Source organism: Macrosteles quadrilineatus, unplaced genomic scaffold, assembly GCF_028750875.1.
Source record: "Macrosteles quadrilineatus isolate MER2022 unplaced genomic scaffold, UCM_ALF_1.0 Scaffold_9__3_contigs__length_116548681, whole genome shotgun sequence".
Classification (NCBI taxonomy): Eukaryota; Metazoa; Arthropoda; class Insecta; order Hemiptera; family Cicadellidae; genus Macrosteles; species Macrosteles quadrilineatus.
Genome location: NW_026542602.1, coordinates 36,151,840 through 36,167,863, shown reverse-complemented (window position 1 = coordinate 36,167,863; position 16,024 = coordinate 36,151,840). Strand labels below are relative to the sequence as shown.

At 36.0% G+C, this 16,024-nt stretch overlaps 1 protein-coding gene across 5 annotated transcripts in view; it reads right to left on the bottom strand.

Annotated features, from left to right (window-relative positions):
- LOC129004063 (POU domain, class 6, transcription factor 2-like) overlaps nt 1-16,024 on the bottom strand; it is a 106,104-nt gene that overhangs the window by 9,377 nt on the left and 80,703 nt on the right. For all 5 annotated transcript variants that reach the window (XM_054432442.1, XM_054432445.1, XM_054432446.1 and 2 more), the window contains 6 exons: nt 9,993-10,200; nt 9,122-9,250; nt 4,502-4,657; nt 2,534-2,695; nt 1,973-2,193; nt 895-1,171 (listed from right to left, as the gene is read on the bottom strand). In XM_054432442.1, coding sequence (XP_054288417.1) covers nt 895-1,171; nt 1,973-2,193; nt 2,534-2,695; nt 4,502-4,657; nt 9,122-9,250; nt 9,993-10,200 — 1,153 coding nt within the window. The remainder of the gene's footprint in view (nt 1-894; nt 1,172-1,972; nt 2,194-2,533; nt 2,696-4,501; nt 4,658-9,121; nt 9,251-9,992; nt 10,201-16,024) is intronic.

Below are 16,024 nucleotides of genomic sequence, written 5' to 3'. Positions count from 1 at the left end.
AAACCAAATTTCATCAAAATCGGACAAAAATTACTCAAGTTATCGCGTTCACGGACGTATATATATATAAGTCTATATATATATATATATATATATATATATATATATATATATATATACATATATAAAAATTTGAACGAATGGTGTTTTTGGCCTCTGGGGACATCAAAATGAAAAAGTAAATCGGTCCCGGGTCTAAGTCTTACCGTGCCACCTACGGTAATAGCTACTTCCCTATAGGGAAATTCGCTAAAAAACCACAATAGACTAGTCTACTTTAGATAGGCTATCCAAAGTATCAGTGCTATTTAATTTTTTTTTTTTTTACAAACATCAGTAACTTTTAATACAGATTATAAAGTGGTCACCCCATATTGTTTTACTCTAATTATATTGAATTAAAAAAAAACAAATCTGTTATCCTTTTTGAACTTGAACACGTGAAGGCTATTTGAAGTATCGAGAACGGCGCAACACGAGTGGCGAGTGGTGTAAGGGACTAATTAGACCAACCATAGAGACAAGAGACTGGTCAACAAAGGCTGCGCTCGTTGACTATTGTATTATACTAATTAAGTGGTTGAAGATGTGTACTTCTAACTCTTTAAAGCAACCTCTCACCACTCGAACCGACTGTGTGTGCGTCCGTTTCAACCTTGTTCAACATATTTGGAGTTTAGAAATGACGTGGAAATGTTTAAGGATTTTGTAACTATTGGGTTTTGGTTTTGATCTAATGACTTTTATTATTGTTAAAGAACCAGCCTGCATAATTTATGATAAAATAAACATACGGTGTTCTCACGCTCTATTTACTCTCATTTTTCTCTGGGCGTTATACACCCGACACCATTTCAATAGAATGAGTGATAACCACAAGAAACAACAACTTACTTGGCGAGTCATCCAGCAAGTCGAGCCCAGGACTGTGCTGCATATTGTTGTTGTTGCTACTGCTATTGTTGTTGTTGTTGTGGGGATAGCCAGGCTGTGATGGCTTTGGCACTGATGTTGTTGTGATGGTCAAGTCCGAGTTGTTGGCTGCAAGACGGTTGATGGTGTTGAGCGGAGAGGAGGAAGCAGAAGAAGAAGTGACAGCTCCGTTGGACATCATGCCGTTGTGGGGTGGCGACTTTTCAGGGTTCGACGAGTATTGGTTGTGATTGTGATGCTGGAAAGAATACAGGGTTTAAAATTATAATTAGAATGGCGCGATTTCATACTACAGTACAATTGGCTTTGGGGTTTGACACTTTGGTCTCATCTGTTTGGCTATAGCCAGTTTTTTTTTCAAAAAAAAATACAGTCAAATTATCTTCTAATAGTGCATAACTAGCTTGGCTATGCGGTATGTTTCGTAGCTTACTACTAAATAATGACTAACATTTTCAGAGTAAACCTGAGTCGAAATTTATGTTATATTATAAATCTCAATCTGTAGAAATACCATAAAGCAAACTGTTTATTAGAGTCTCCAATGTTGGTGTGTACAATTATTGTATTGATTTAATATTAACGAGAGCACGCCCCGTGGTCGAAAAATCGACCAAAAGTATGTTTTGTGCAAACTTCTCTATTTTCACCCCACCCTGTAAATAAAACATGTGATTGGAATGTCTTCCATTTGTTTTGATTTTCTGTTTATATTTTGTTGTTATTTCGTCATCACCATAGCAACCCATAAGACCCATGTTAACTTTTTAAAATTTCAAATTCATTTTTTGTGGTTATTTTTGAGCCTATTTTAATTTATAAAGGGATTCTGCACACCTACAGGAAAATAGCTTTCTAACGGTATGCGTAGATTTTCCCTACGATACACACGAGCTGAGAAAAAAGGTTTTAAAGAAACATGCTTGCCTATTAATATATAGATTTGATAATGAAGTAGGAAAAAAGCCTTGTTTGATAATGTAGTAGAAACTAAAAGTTGAAATCTTTGTGACAGAAACTTTGTATTGGGAAAAAATACCTGAAGAGGAGACTTTTGACTGTGGTTGTTTTGATGGTTGCCAGAATGCTGTTGTTGTTGCTGCTGCTGCTGTTGTTGCTGTTGTTGTTGCTGCTGTTGTTGTTGTTGCTGCTGGATGGCATTGATCAGCTGTTGTTGTTGGTGTCCATTGCTCAACAGTTGATGTGGAATATGGTTGTTCAGTCCAGGTGTTGTTCCCATCGTAGGACTGGTGCATGGAACTAAAACCAGACCAGTATTTTTTAGAATCTTTAGTTTATTCAATTAATATTATACTTTGATTGCTTGTTTTAGTTTTTTCCCCTAATTATTCATCTTAGCAATAGCAGGCCCCTGGTTTGCATGTGACACGCTATGGGCCCCGAGAAATGTTTGCACACTCTTGCACCCATTCATTGGCAGATTTATCTCTTTTCATCCCTAAAAACACGTAAAACCTCCTGCGCCCCTGGGAACGCCATTTACAAAAGCGGCCATGTGCAATAGTAAACCTTAGTTCCAGATAGTCATTGTGAGTTTGTCTACAACCTTGCATCCTGTATTCTGGCATATATTGCTTACCTGAATTATGAGTAGGAGCCAGTAAATGGTGTGGTTGAGCCATCGTCTGCAGGTTTGCCAGTGTTGTTGTTATCACTTGTCCGTTGCTGAGAGCCAGGTTTACCATCTGGTTGCTGGTCACATGGTTCACAGGGATTGTCAGAATTGTTTGAGTGGCGATACCTGAAAGTAATGTTGATTATACTAACCATTGATCAGTGTATAGATACTATGAACTTTCTACAATTTTGTCTTCAAACAGATTTTTAGGTGGAGGAAAGTTTTTGTTAAGTCATATTATGAACGTAGAAATATATAGTTACGGTACATAAAAAAAGTTTAGTCGAAAAAGTGTTTTTGACAACAATTTATTGGGAGCCTAACAAAAGTCTCTCGACAGTTTCATTATGAACTGTTTGACTTATAAATTACTTACCCTATCTAATTTAATTTAGAATATTTTTAATTACATCGGGGAATTAGAACCATAACTCAAACTAAGCAGGCGGGAAAACAAACGGCGAAACTTTGCGAAAGACGGGGACATCTCGGAGTTATAACACTCTTAGGGAAATTCTGTTTGTTCGTTTAGTCCTCCGGATGACGGGGTTTCAATTAATTAATAAGAGTACAATTAGAAAGTCAGAAGTGGAAGATGTTGAATTGTAAATGGCGGTGATTGGTAACAGTGTAGAAGTAGCGAGCTCTCGCTATATATACATGAACACGGCGCTGTAATCTTATTAAATTTACATATTAATCAACGGATTTTAATTATATCCCCTCCCGTGTACTTGGAGCTGAGCTGGCGTCATCATTTACATTAATCCAATAATTGCATGGAGGTTTTCAGGCTAATTAGCAATTCCAATGAGCTCTACTCGGAGTGTAGGTCTTATTGCCGCTTGTTACATGTGCTGTAGGAGGGAAGGAAGGGTTAGCCGCCCCTACTTTACCCCTCCTTATCCCTCCCCACCTCTTTAACTCCCTCTCTCCCAGCCGCACTTTTTGTTGTGTCAAGTCAGTCGGTTAATGTTCTTACACCGGATTGTCAACTCTCCGTTGAATCTGATTCGTCTCGCGCAGTAAGAACCACTCGTTGCGACAAGAAGGAGTTGATAACTCGATCACATCTGTTTACTCTCGTTTCATATCTGAGGTGTGGAAAGACGATTGTCGTACGATGTTCAACGTTAAGATAGTAAATGATTGATCAACATTTTATGTTGTATTAAATAGGGAAAACATGATGTTACAAAAATAAAACTTTGAATCATAACAATCTATTTTTGAAAAATATATAGTTACTGGTAATAATGTTAATGCACTCCAACGTTATATCTGTATATCTCATCCTTTGACAAAACGTTTGTATTTAATGCTATTTCATGTTTCATAAAATATAGGCTAATATACTTACCCTGGATAATCTATTGTATAAGAGTTATCAAAGTATGATATCTACTATTCCAGTGATATACAGGGTGTCCCACGGAAGGTGTCTGAAATTGATTACGGAAGAACGGCTTAACGTACAAGGATGAAATCAAATTATTTCCTGCTAAATCGGCCCCAAGGAAAAAGGTATATAAGGTATAAATGTTTTCAACTTTTTCCGATACAGGGTGAGCCAAAAACTGAGGGTCACTAGTTTGAATCTCGGAATTTTCAAATGTAAACTTATGTCATGTTATACATTATTTTAAAGGTATTTAATATACAAAAATTTGGGCAAAAACAGAATTGAATCATCTTTTTCCGTTTCAAAATTGCGGCACTTTATTTGGTAAAAATCAATATGTTTTTAATACACTGTATTTCCTATACCAATGCACTTAGCCCTTCTCCGGTTGAATTTTCTTACTGCGGGTGCCCCATTGAACTACATTATTGCTTGAAAAATATATACAAGTCCATATAGGTCTACTTCAGTATACCAAAATGCCAATACAGCCGTGGTATTAACCTTAACCCAGTTAATTAACGTACCTTGAGATGTTGGTATGAGCAGTTGAGCCCCTTGAATGCCTTGCACCAGCTGACCTGAAGCAAGTATAAACTGAGGCATGGCTGCTGGCTGTGGGGCTGCTAGTAACTGTGGGGGTTGCGGGGCACTGCCTACCATCCCCGCCATGGACAGAGGACCTGCACAATCAACATGACTTTGTAATAGTTCTGTGGTGACATAATGAAAACTTGAAATGATTATCATCTTGGATTCCTAGTTCTTGCTTGTCTCTACGAGTGCAATTAAAAATATTGTGATTCTTATGTAGATTGTATGATGATTAGGGTTGACTCTTAGGATTGATGCATTTTTATTTAGCCAATCCCTTGTTACTGGGAATTTGTTGCTTGGCCCAGTTTCTAAAAATTAAAAAGTTATTGGCATTTCTCAGAATCAAACTGGCTACCTTCTGATTGTGAGGCAACCATTATAACCACTTAGGCACCCACTGTTGGGTACAGTACCCACTTAGGCACCATACCATACCCACCTAGGTACCGTAGAGTATAACAATACTATAAGATTCACTACAATACAGTATAAGAATATATTGCAGTAGTTATTTTCTAAAAGTAATTTTAATCTCCTATCTAAAACTTAAACAACACTACACTGTATTTATTGTATACAATTTAACTAACCGCTCTTCTCGCGGTAGCATTTAATTTAATATAATAAAAAAAAAGTATTTAAAAAGATGAGTGCAACATTAGACATCATGACAGTTGATTATCAGTGTCCAGGATTGTGTTTTTGCGTGACAGAGCCTGTCAGACGACATGTCCGTGTGTTTGTCCTTCTGTCACGTGTCATGTATACATTCCAACCACCTCGTCCTCTTATAACAGCATCATGTTACAAGGCTTAGCAGAAAAATTTGAAATCAGCTCGGTTAAAAATATTATAAATCTCCCAATGTAATTTATATTTATATTTATGAAGTTGTATTTCATTTTGCCAAAATATTATATGAACTACAGCAAAAATATATCTACCCTACTGTGTTTTAGGGATAGTGTTTTGATGATTTAATTAGGGTAAATATTTTAAAGAATTTATTTGATGAAGAGTTATTATTTGGATGGTTAGATATTGAAGACATTAGTTAAATTATAAATTTAGGGCCAGACAAGTTTTAAAGTTAATTTAAAATGTAACTGTTTCTTAAATCTACAGGTAATATGATTAAATAAATTATCGGTTTTGTAAAACAACTTTGTCATTGTTATTCATTAGGCTGGAAACAATAATTCAATAATCACATGAATTATCAGTGAAAGCAAAAAAACAAGTTGCAATTAATTTTAACAAAGATAAAATCGTTACTTTTTTACAACAAAACAAAACTGCACTTTCGTTTGTAGTGTGTATCATTAAACAAAACACAATTTGTTTTTTGTTCCTCCAATGAAAAAAGACTGGTTAAGTGTTAAAATGTGATTAGCCACTTTTTATCATTTGAATAATTTTACAAAAACAGCTCCCCTTCTAAAGATACACACTAATACATGCAGTAATCATTACAATTAATAAAACAACTGCTTTGAAAGCACACATCAAAGTAAAAGTGAATGGCGAGGCTTTTGGCAATAATGTTTGTCACTTTGTATGTTATAAAAATAATTAGTGAAAAATAATTAATGTAGCAAAACAATTATTTTTTTTTTTAACAGTTTGATAACATTTAGATTACACTTTAAGGATTTGTTTCAGGTTGAAATTGTTTAGTGGCTGTTTAAAACAAAAATTTTTTAAATGTCCTAAACATGTTCAACACCATATATTTTTCAATAAATATTCAAAACAATGTCTTTTAAATGAACAAGCCTATGGTTTTAATAGCTACATAGCCATAGTCAATAGCGGTTAATAAACATGCTAAATACATTGCTTAGCTTTAATATAGTCAAATTGAGAATAAATTTTCAAACTGAAATCAAAAGTGTTGTAGAGTCTACTTACAAAAATGATTTAGACACTTATTAAAAAAAATAATTGATTTTGTGCAAAGTTCTGCATCAAGCATAAACTGAGTTTTCTCCAACCGAAGCTTCTGCAGTACTAAACCCAATTAGCATAATTAAAATAATTACATATTGGCTTTCACCTATGAAATTTGCCATGTTTAACTACAATTGGGGCTAAATATATAAGATTATGATCAAACACTATCATAATTGTGTATCATATAACAAAATGTTAGTTAGTGATTAAATCCCTCTAGTCTTTATTAGAAAGGTATTCACTACTAACTGGCAATGAAACAAATTTTTAGAGAAAATAATGGAAATCTACTTAACATAATGGGTAAGCTTTCCTTTCTAATTAAAGTGCTGATTGTAAGGTCCTCTCCAGTGAAGTGAAGTGCGAAGAACTTTTATTTTGGTTTCGCAGCCAAATAAGGACTCGATCACGCCACAGAAAACATACTACTATAACCCAGAATGCCAACCGCATGGTAAAAAGCATTAAGTGTTTTGAGAGAGCTTTGCCTGTCAATCCGTAGGCAGCGCCACCAGCGTTGCCATGCAATAGCATAGCAACGCTGGTGGCGCTGCCTACGGATTGACAGGCAAAGCTCTCTCAAAACACTTAATACTTTTTACCATGCGGTTGGCATTCTGGGTTATAGTAGTACGTTTTCTGTGATCACGCACAGGTCATTGTGACACATGTGATATTTTTATTTTAGCGAATTTCCCATACAGGGAATAAGCCCTGTAGTAGTACTCATGTTAAGACCTGGACCCGGGACTGATTTACTTTTTCGTTTTAAGGTCCCTAGAGGCCAAAAACACCATCCGTTCAAATTCATATATATATGTGTGTCCGTTAGCACGATAACTTGAGCAAAAATGATCCGATTTTGTTGAAATTTGGTAAAAACGTGTAAATCTACATTTATTTGAACGAGTTTGTGAACCAGCATGACGAGGGTTTATGGGGGGTTTTATGGGGTAAAAATAGGGTTTTCCCATTTTTGACCCTAAAAACACAAAATTTTGCAATTTCTTTCCTAACCATTTTGTAGGGATTCAAAACACAATTAATTTAGTACATTGAAGCGTTATTATATGCCTAATGGTTATGGAGAAAATTTCAAAAAATTGTAAATTTAAAATTCTTATGTTATTCTTATGGAGAATAAGTCAACTGTTGTAGTTAACTTGTTTATGAACATATTTTGACAAAATTTGGAACAAACATTAATTTCTTACTAAACTACAGTACAGTATTAACATTTTACAACAAAAAAACACTTTACCCTCCCTGTTGCAGCAAACCTAAGTACTCGTTAAACTAATTCTATTTAAATAGGGAATAAATGTGATATTTTTAAGGAGACATTTTAGTGTAAATCCAATCTGGCAAATGGAAATTCGCTAAGTCAGCAGGTTTGCTGCGGCGGGGGTATGTTTTATATGTATTGCTGCAAACAAATTTGTTTTTAATAAATAATTTCTCTCTCTCTCCTTTAATCCAAAAAGGGATCATCCTATTGTGAAAAACTCTAAATAATCAGAAAGATTTTAATTTTAATTTTTTAAATTGCCACCGCTAAAACAAATTTTTTTTCTATTTCAAATCTATTTCCAGAACATCATCCTCCTAATTTCAAGCACAATACAGCGAGAACAATACACAAGAACAAGACTGAATGAAGTCACTGGGTATGACATCATGTCAACACTCATTTTACGAGTCGCAGACAAAAAATTAAATAATGCCAACAAGTTGTGACAGGCAGGAGGGGGTGGGGGGTTTGACATGACGTGACAGGTGACACAAGCTAAGGCCTGACACAGGACATAATCAGCTGTCTTTTATCCTAACACAACACGCCTCTGAAAAACTTCATCACCACTCGATTACAACACAAAAGGTTAATCCTGTATTGACAACTCGCATCATCGGTTTAGAGGTTGAAAATTTGCTGTTTTGAGAAATATAGAAAATTTGGGTTTCAGGAAATTTTAGGTGGTTTTAGTGTTGGCCCAGTATTCAGAAGGAAGAAAAGCCTGTAGCTTTTTGATGGACTAAAATTGGACCAGCTGTTTTTGATCATTTGGATTTTAGTAAATGATTCTCCCTAAAGATTCATAGTCAGTAGCAGTAGCATAGCAAAAGGAATTTTTCTCTATTCTATAGCCATCCTTCACTAATATTTGGCCTAAGGTAGCCAAGTTGCGGAACCATATTAATTGGTAAAATGGAAACCATGGTAAACTTAGAGTTTTCGTTGCCTTTCGATAGAGAAGCAAATAACCATGTGATCCTCCACAAAAATGTAATACATTCTGTAGCAGCAATAACACTTCTGCTGCTCTTAGTGGGTTTAGTAATGGATATGATGTAACAGAGAATTTGGTGTTTGTACCTACCTGCAAGTTTGTTATTAAAAGCATTTAATTTTGATGCACCCAATAGCCATTTATCACTTAGTTATTATTTTATGAGGACAAAATTAGTGTTGTGTAAATACATACTTATAGATACATGATTGCAGGTTTAGGGTATAATGTGAGATGACTAGTGTAACCGACCAAAACCAGTATTTTTAGGTGGATTTGACAAAAAAAGAGTTAAGATTCAATGTTTACCGGTGGCGTTGACGCTGAGATTGAGCGGTGTGTTGATCAGCTGAGAGGCGGCCATTGGTGGAACAGCTGGCTGAGCAGTTGGTACCCCTGACAAGTTACTCAGGTTGTGTAGGTTCATCATACCAGACACTGGAACATCACAAGAACAACAATGAGATTTAGCATGTTTTATCAGCTGTGATCCCAGTACAATTCCAAGGAAAGTCGACCATGAGGCCAAATGAAATTGGAGAAGGATGTCCAACAGCTATTAGGATCTACCAAGAGCCTAAGACCCACACAGCACAGGATATTCCCACATATCCCACAGAGATCCCAGGATTTGAGAATGTCCCTAGGATCACTCAAGTATATTGCACATATCCCACACAAACAAATGCATTTTAGGGGTTTCCTTCCTTGGCTCTCCCAGGGAGTTCCCCAGGAAACTATGATGATTTTGAGGGATTTACAGAGGATATCCCACTGGGATATCCCCAAGACATTCCAAGGATCTTCTTGTGTTGTGTGGGGATGGACTGAGTTGATGGGTGCTACAATGACTAAAAGGTCTAAGTAGCAAGGGGTAGACTCGAATTGCCTCAAATAAATGGTATCAGCGTTATATACTGTATTTGACATTGCTCAACCCAAAATCAAACTCATATGTAGCACATCTTTGCTCAACCTACACACTCGTGTATAGCTATTTTCGTTATTATGAACATGAAGTGGCTTCTGTGGTTCATCACCTAATCAAAAACTCAAGCTGTGGGGACACTTTCATTGGACCAAAACAATCTTACATTAAATTATAACATAAAGATCCTTGAAGCATACTTTGGTCTTCAAAGAATGTGTACTTTTCATCACAGTTTGTCTTGATACTCACATGTGCCATTGAGGTGAGGTTTGATGTCTTGAGGGAGGTTGTTATTGGAGTGGTGCTGAGGACTGTGGTCCCCTTGGTTGTTGTCGTGTTGTTGTTGTTGTTGCTGGTGTAACCGGTTGTTGGCCATCATACTGTCGTTCATGGAAACTCCCATAGTTTGATCACCCGGAGAAGGAACACTACTGGAACATGAGTCTTCTTCACTTTCCTGAAACAAGAATATTTTAAACTATTAGTATATAACATAGTTTGATCACCCGGAGAAGGAACTATGCATGACTATGAATGCATAGTTATCGGACTTTGTTTTCAGGAGTGGAAGAAGACCTTCCACCAATCTCTTCTCCCTTAGACATTACATAATGAAGTACATAATAATGAACAATTTTCTTGGAGAAAAGGTAGAAATTGCAATTTTTTTTAGCTATAAGTGCAAAGGAAAAAAACAGTGGTCTTGGAAATAAATTTAGCCAAAAATATAGTTTATTACAATCTATTTCAAATGGAATAAATAACTGCTAAGATGTTAAATCAATAGAAGAATTTTAATTGATTAGAGTTTTCTGAGAATTTAGTTGGTTATGTAATAATTGATTGAAGCTATTTCTGTTTTTGCCAATTGTTTCACAATCTAATACATTATAATGCAGAGCAATAAAATAGAAAAGCACGAATATTTAAAAGGCACAAAACTAAAATCACAAACATGCTGGTCAAAATGCATTTGATTATCAGACAAAGCAATTCAACAATATTTCAAATTTACTGCATTCACAAGTACAATCATTGTCTTTTCTACGGACATAAGCAAATCAAGAATTTGTATAAATTAGTACCTATATTCTACAACATTACAATTGTCTTTTCTACGGACATAAGCAAATCAAGAATTTGTATAAATTAGTACCTATATTCTACAACATTACAAGAACACTATCGGTTAAATATAAATGCTTCACGATTCCCCTTTTTTGTTTAACCTTCTTCAAAATCATCAAAGTTCAATACGAAACTCCGCAATAAAACTTGGCCTCGATCACCGCGAAAAAGAGGGAGAGGAAGAATAAAAATGACAAAACTCCTCTGACCTTATCCGAGGGTGACAGCGTCCACTCATCAATTCAGAATCCAATTGGATTTCTGAATTTCAATTTGATACTTCTTATCAAAAGTCCGCTAATCTTTAGCCCGCGAACAGACAGAAATTAATCACGAATGTTTACCGACTGATCGCCGATGGATCTCAGTTAATAAATGCGACGGCACAAAAAGTCCGTCCCCAATCCACGTGAATATTAATTAAAATAGCCGCCATCTTGTTTGTTTTCTTGCCCTAAGTACGCGTCATTCGGGACCTTCGATTTGGCAAATAAACAGTCCGTTTGGAAATTGGCCTCGAATTAAACTGGGTTGGCGTGATTCATCGACGATATTTCGAGCAATGTTGAATCTTTCAATTGGAACAGATTGGTGAAAATTGTAGCCAGAAATTGTTGAGTTGTGTTATGGATTTGTCTTTAAAATAATAGGTACATATAAATAGGTTGTTTACAAACAAGATAGAATTGGCACATGTTATCTGTAGTAGGTTTGTGCTCATAGTTTACTATTTTTGATAGTCGCCATCTTGAGTCACACAATTCATCACACAATTCACACAATTTATTTTCTACAATTTGTTACTTCAGAAAAATGTGCATGTCGATAATTTTTTTTAGGTACCTACAATGAAGACATTATGATGACATACACGTGGATTTACCGTCAGATCATGAATAATCTTTATCGCTTGGAAAAAAAAACAGGATCAATTTGTAATACTTAAGGTACGTTCATGCTTCTATTTCTTTTGAACAGTACTATCTTTTAGCCATTACAGCGATTCCTAATCCGCTCATCCCTTTGACGACTTGACATTTCCCCTTGCGAACGCGCGACGAATAAAATCGCAAAAGAAAGTTCAATGTCGGGGATCCAATCAGTGAACATTGTAGGTATAATTGCTTTATTGAGTCGGCCGAAGACTTGGGGGGGACGTTAATATCGTGGGATGAGGTTCATTTACATATAAATAAGGTTTGTCGGTGCAAGAGTTAATAGACATGCATTTAAACACAATCCATCGACTCCATTCAATTTGGTCGTACAAGTAAGAGCTGCTGATCTTGTTAGGGAGCATACGGGATAATCTGGACTTTGGAACTTTCCCCCACCAACGTCTCGGGACTCAGGATAAGTAGGGGGGAAGGGGAGGGGAACGTTGGAGGTGCTACCGGTGTGTAGGAGAGGTGTGTAGCACGTTGTAGATGAGGCGTTTTGCGCATACATTTCTGTATTACAGTGGATAAAAAAAAAAAAATTGTACCAATCGTAGATTTATTGAATATGATTTTTTGGCACTTCGTTGACATTTAACCTGGAATCTGTTCATGTATATAGTATTATGACCACCTCATTGCAGAAAGGTACTGAATATTGTGTAACCTGCTTCTAGTAATCCTCAGATTACACTTAGCAACTAGTTTCGATAACAAGGTGGTGCCATCTTCAGGTGCGCGTAGACATACGTTTGTGTAGGTACTCGTATTTAGAACAAATACACCATCTCAAAGCCTTGGGGATAACCACTTCGGTACGGTACTGAAACTAGACGCTCGGTGCAATCATACCATGAGTAGGTATTTACATAATTTTTAAAAGGTGTTTTCGTTGGATTTGGTATTATTCGGCCACTTTATACACCGAAATTTAATACTACTGAAAAAAATTCAACTAAATTATCTCATGATTCAATAACGAGTAAGAAAAATCATCAGTCAGCATTCAGTGAAAAGCGCAAAGAACGGAAGATCTATTTCAAAAAACAAAATAAACAGTTTTACAAGCGGAGCTTTCATTACGTTGACGAGGGGAGCTACTGGACCATGAAGTATGAACCTAGGGACAGAACAGCAGCAATAAACGTGAATGTAGCCCGGTGAAAAGAAACAGGTAATAAAGCGCCTGCGAGACAGGCCAACTATCCGCAGCGCACCGACACAATGTTATTGTATCCAAACAAAGTGAAGGGGCCGCTCCGGTTTCACCTGTTTGGTTTTCCCAATTGACAAAAGAGCGAAATTAGAGTTTGTTTCTTGTACAATAAACAAACGTTTGGCCGCGCGTCCATCAAAGAAACTCAATTAAAATAAAAATTGGAAGCGGCGTAATCAAAGCGCAAACAGCGACGGCGGGAAATAAAAATATTTATGTGGGCCGCTGTAAAAAACAATGGTGGCCATTCCGAAACAAACCGATGGGTTCATTAGTAGATTACGGTGGACAAGATACGGCCAATGGGGATAAAAACTGCCGTGATTATGCGCCTTCATTCCTGCGGCGGCAGTAACCGCAAGCACCTGTGTCGCGTCCGGCCGACCGCGGCGAGCAGGCGCTCACAGGGAATTATTTTAAATATCGGATTAAAGATTAAAGTCATAAGCAAAGGGCCGCATTGGCAAAGTTAGTCGGGGAACCCTTAATTTTTGTCTTATTTTTACAGAAAAAACGTAATATTTCAGTTATCTTTTGTCCGATCTTTTTGATCTTGGTACTGATTGATATGCAATTAAAAATGCTAAAAAAAGTATTCTTGACATTTTTTCATAGAATTAGCCGTTTTTGAGTTATTTAAGTTAGAAAAATTCAAATGGCCACCATTTTGAAATTTACAATCGGAACAAATTTATTATTTTTTCTATTATAGGTTTTGTGTATGTTAATATGTTTACCAAATTTCATAATCATCGAATAAAAAACTTCACAGATAAAAATATTTTTGTATAAAAAACAAAATGGCGGATATCTGGGTAAATATACATTTTCGGACATACCTTCCCATAAACTTTTTTCTTCCTTTTAGTATGGGGATCCATTTCCCAAAGTCCTGAAACGTTTTTTATGGACACCCTGTATAATGTGGTTCAATAGTTTGAAACTGGTTCATGTGATTTTTTACCGAAGCGAACAGGGGAAAACGCTTGCATGATCGTTTTCTACTTCACACCAAACCATTAAAACTTTCAAAACATTCAGTGGGCTCTATAAATAATTTAGTTGAGCGTATTATACAAAAATGTTATATATTCAGACTTCCCGATTCTATGTTTTACGATTTTATATTGAAACTATTCTATTTTACATAAAACAATGCACTAACAGTAGAGGTGTATTTTTTTCTAACAAACGTTTTAAAAAGTACCTACGACACCATATTTTTGTCCACGAATACATCTCGTCTAGTTGCTACTGCTCGAATACAACCCCCCAAATGTCAAGTAGAATATTTCCCATCAGGAGTGAACTTTTCTCAATATCCTTGTTAATATAACACTGATAACATCGTTCGTCCACTATCGAGGCTCTGTATCTATTATCTAAGCTCATTTAAAGGTAAGATCTCAGCTAGAATGCCGCACTCTGCCTTTCCAATCACTAATTACAAGGTAATCACTGAAAACCACGTCATTATGCCACTTCTGCTTGAGCAAACGGCATTTCCGACTGACGATTAATCGGAAATGGCAGCCATTTTGGAATAAAACTGGCGCTGAGCATGCAAGAGGAGTACTGGCTGGAAGTCGGTGAAACCCGCGGGAAAGAGTGTTTATGTAGAAAACAGTTGGAAATACAAATAAGTACAATTTTTATTTATGACATTATATTATACAAATTAAACTCTGTACGTTTAAATCACGTAAATATAATTGAAACGAGTAGAAATGTTGCACGATATATTCTACGACCTAAGCCTCTACTCTTATATTTCACATTTCTGAATGGGAGCTTGTGAAAGTTAATGTTAATATTATATCAGGATAATACTAGATTTATTTATTTACTTTCCAGACACGAACAAGAGACATCCAGATTCAATGTTGCGTTTATCCGCACAATTAACATATTTTGAAGTTTTTGTAAGGGATTGGTCTTATTTCATGAAGGTCCTTCATTTGTTAGATAGCATCGTTGATAGCACATTTTAAGACGAGCACATAAACTCTAAGTGAACCAAGTTAATATCAAATAACAATACATAATAACTAGGTGTACCCTTACAAAATTGTTAGAAAAATACCAGTAGTGCGGGAATAACCTAAAGCAGAATTTATAATCGGATTGATCTATTTGCAATACTTAACCAACCACTACTCGAGAGAAAGAGTGACAAACTTAACTTCTATCAACTTTTTGTTTTTCTTTGATTTCACGATAGTGGTATTGTTCTTATTTTTAGTAGAGGAATGGTCCAAAAATATTAGTTAGAATCAATATTTAAACCCATCAAATGACAACTGCATTTAGAATAGATATTTTCTATTCGGATTCGATTAGATCAATTTACTTCCTTTTTCAGGAACGAACCAGCCGAAAGTTCCCATATGACGATTACCTAAATGACTTGGGTACGAAGGGCATCATTGGACCAACAATTAATTATACTTTCCTTACTGATGTTTGTACGCCTATAAACATTCGTTAGAAAATATCCACAGCAAAGAGGAAGCACTAAACATAATCTAGATTTATCTATCAACAAAATAACTGCAACCAACCACACCTTGTCAAGGGTGTGACCTAACCATGAGGGGGGGGGGTTAAGAGTAGGTTTTTCTCCTCCCCCCCCCTAAAGAACATTAACCCGCGTCACATGTACCCGCTAACACTCATCGGACTTGCTAATCACCAAACCTTAGCGCAATTATTGGATTAATGGAAATGACGAAGCGAGCTCGTAATTAAAATGCCTTGATTAATATGGTAATGTTATAAGATTACACCTACTTACACCTTCGTCAGACGCGCTGGGGTGATTAGGGAAAAGGTGTTCCTACTCTACCACTGTTTGACGTTAACACTAAAGTGTTTGTAAATGTGTGAGATTTTATTTTGAGGTTGTAGGGTGGTTACTGTGTTCGTAAAATCAAAGAAAGCAGGTTTAGTCTATTGATTGAACATGATAAGTTATGATGAACATTATGTATCAGTTGAAC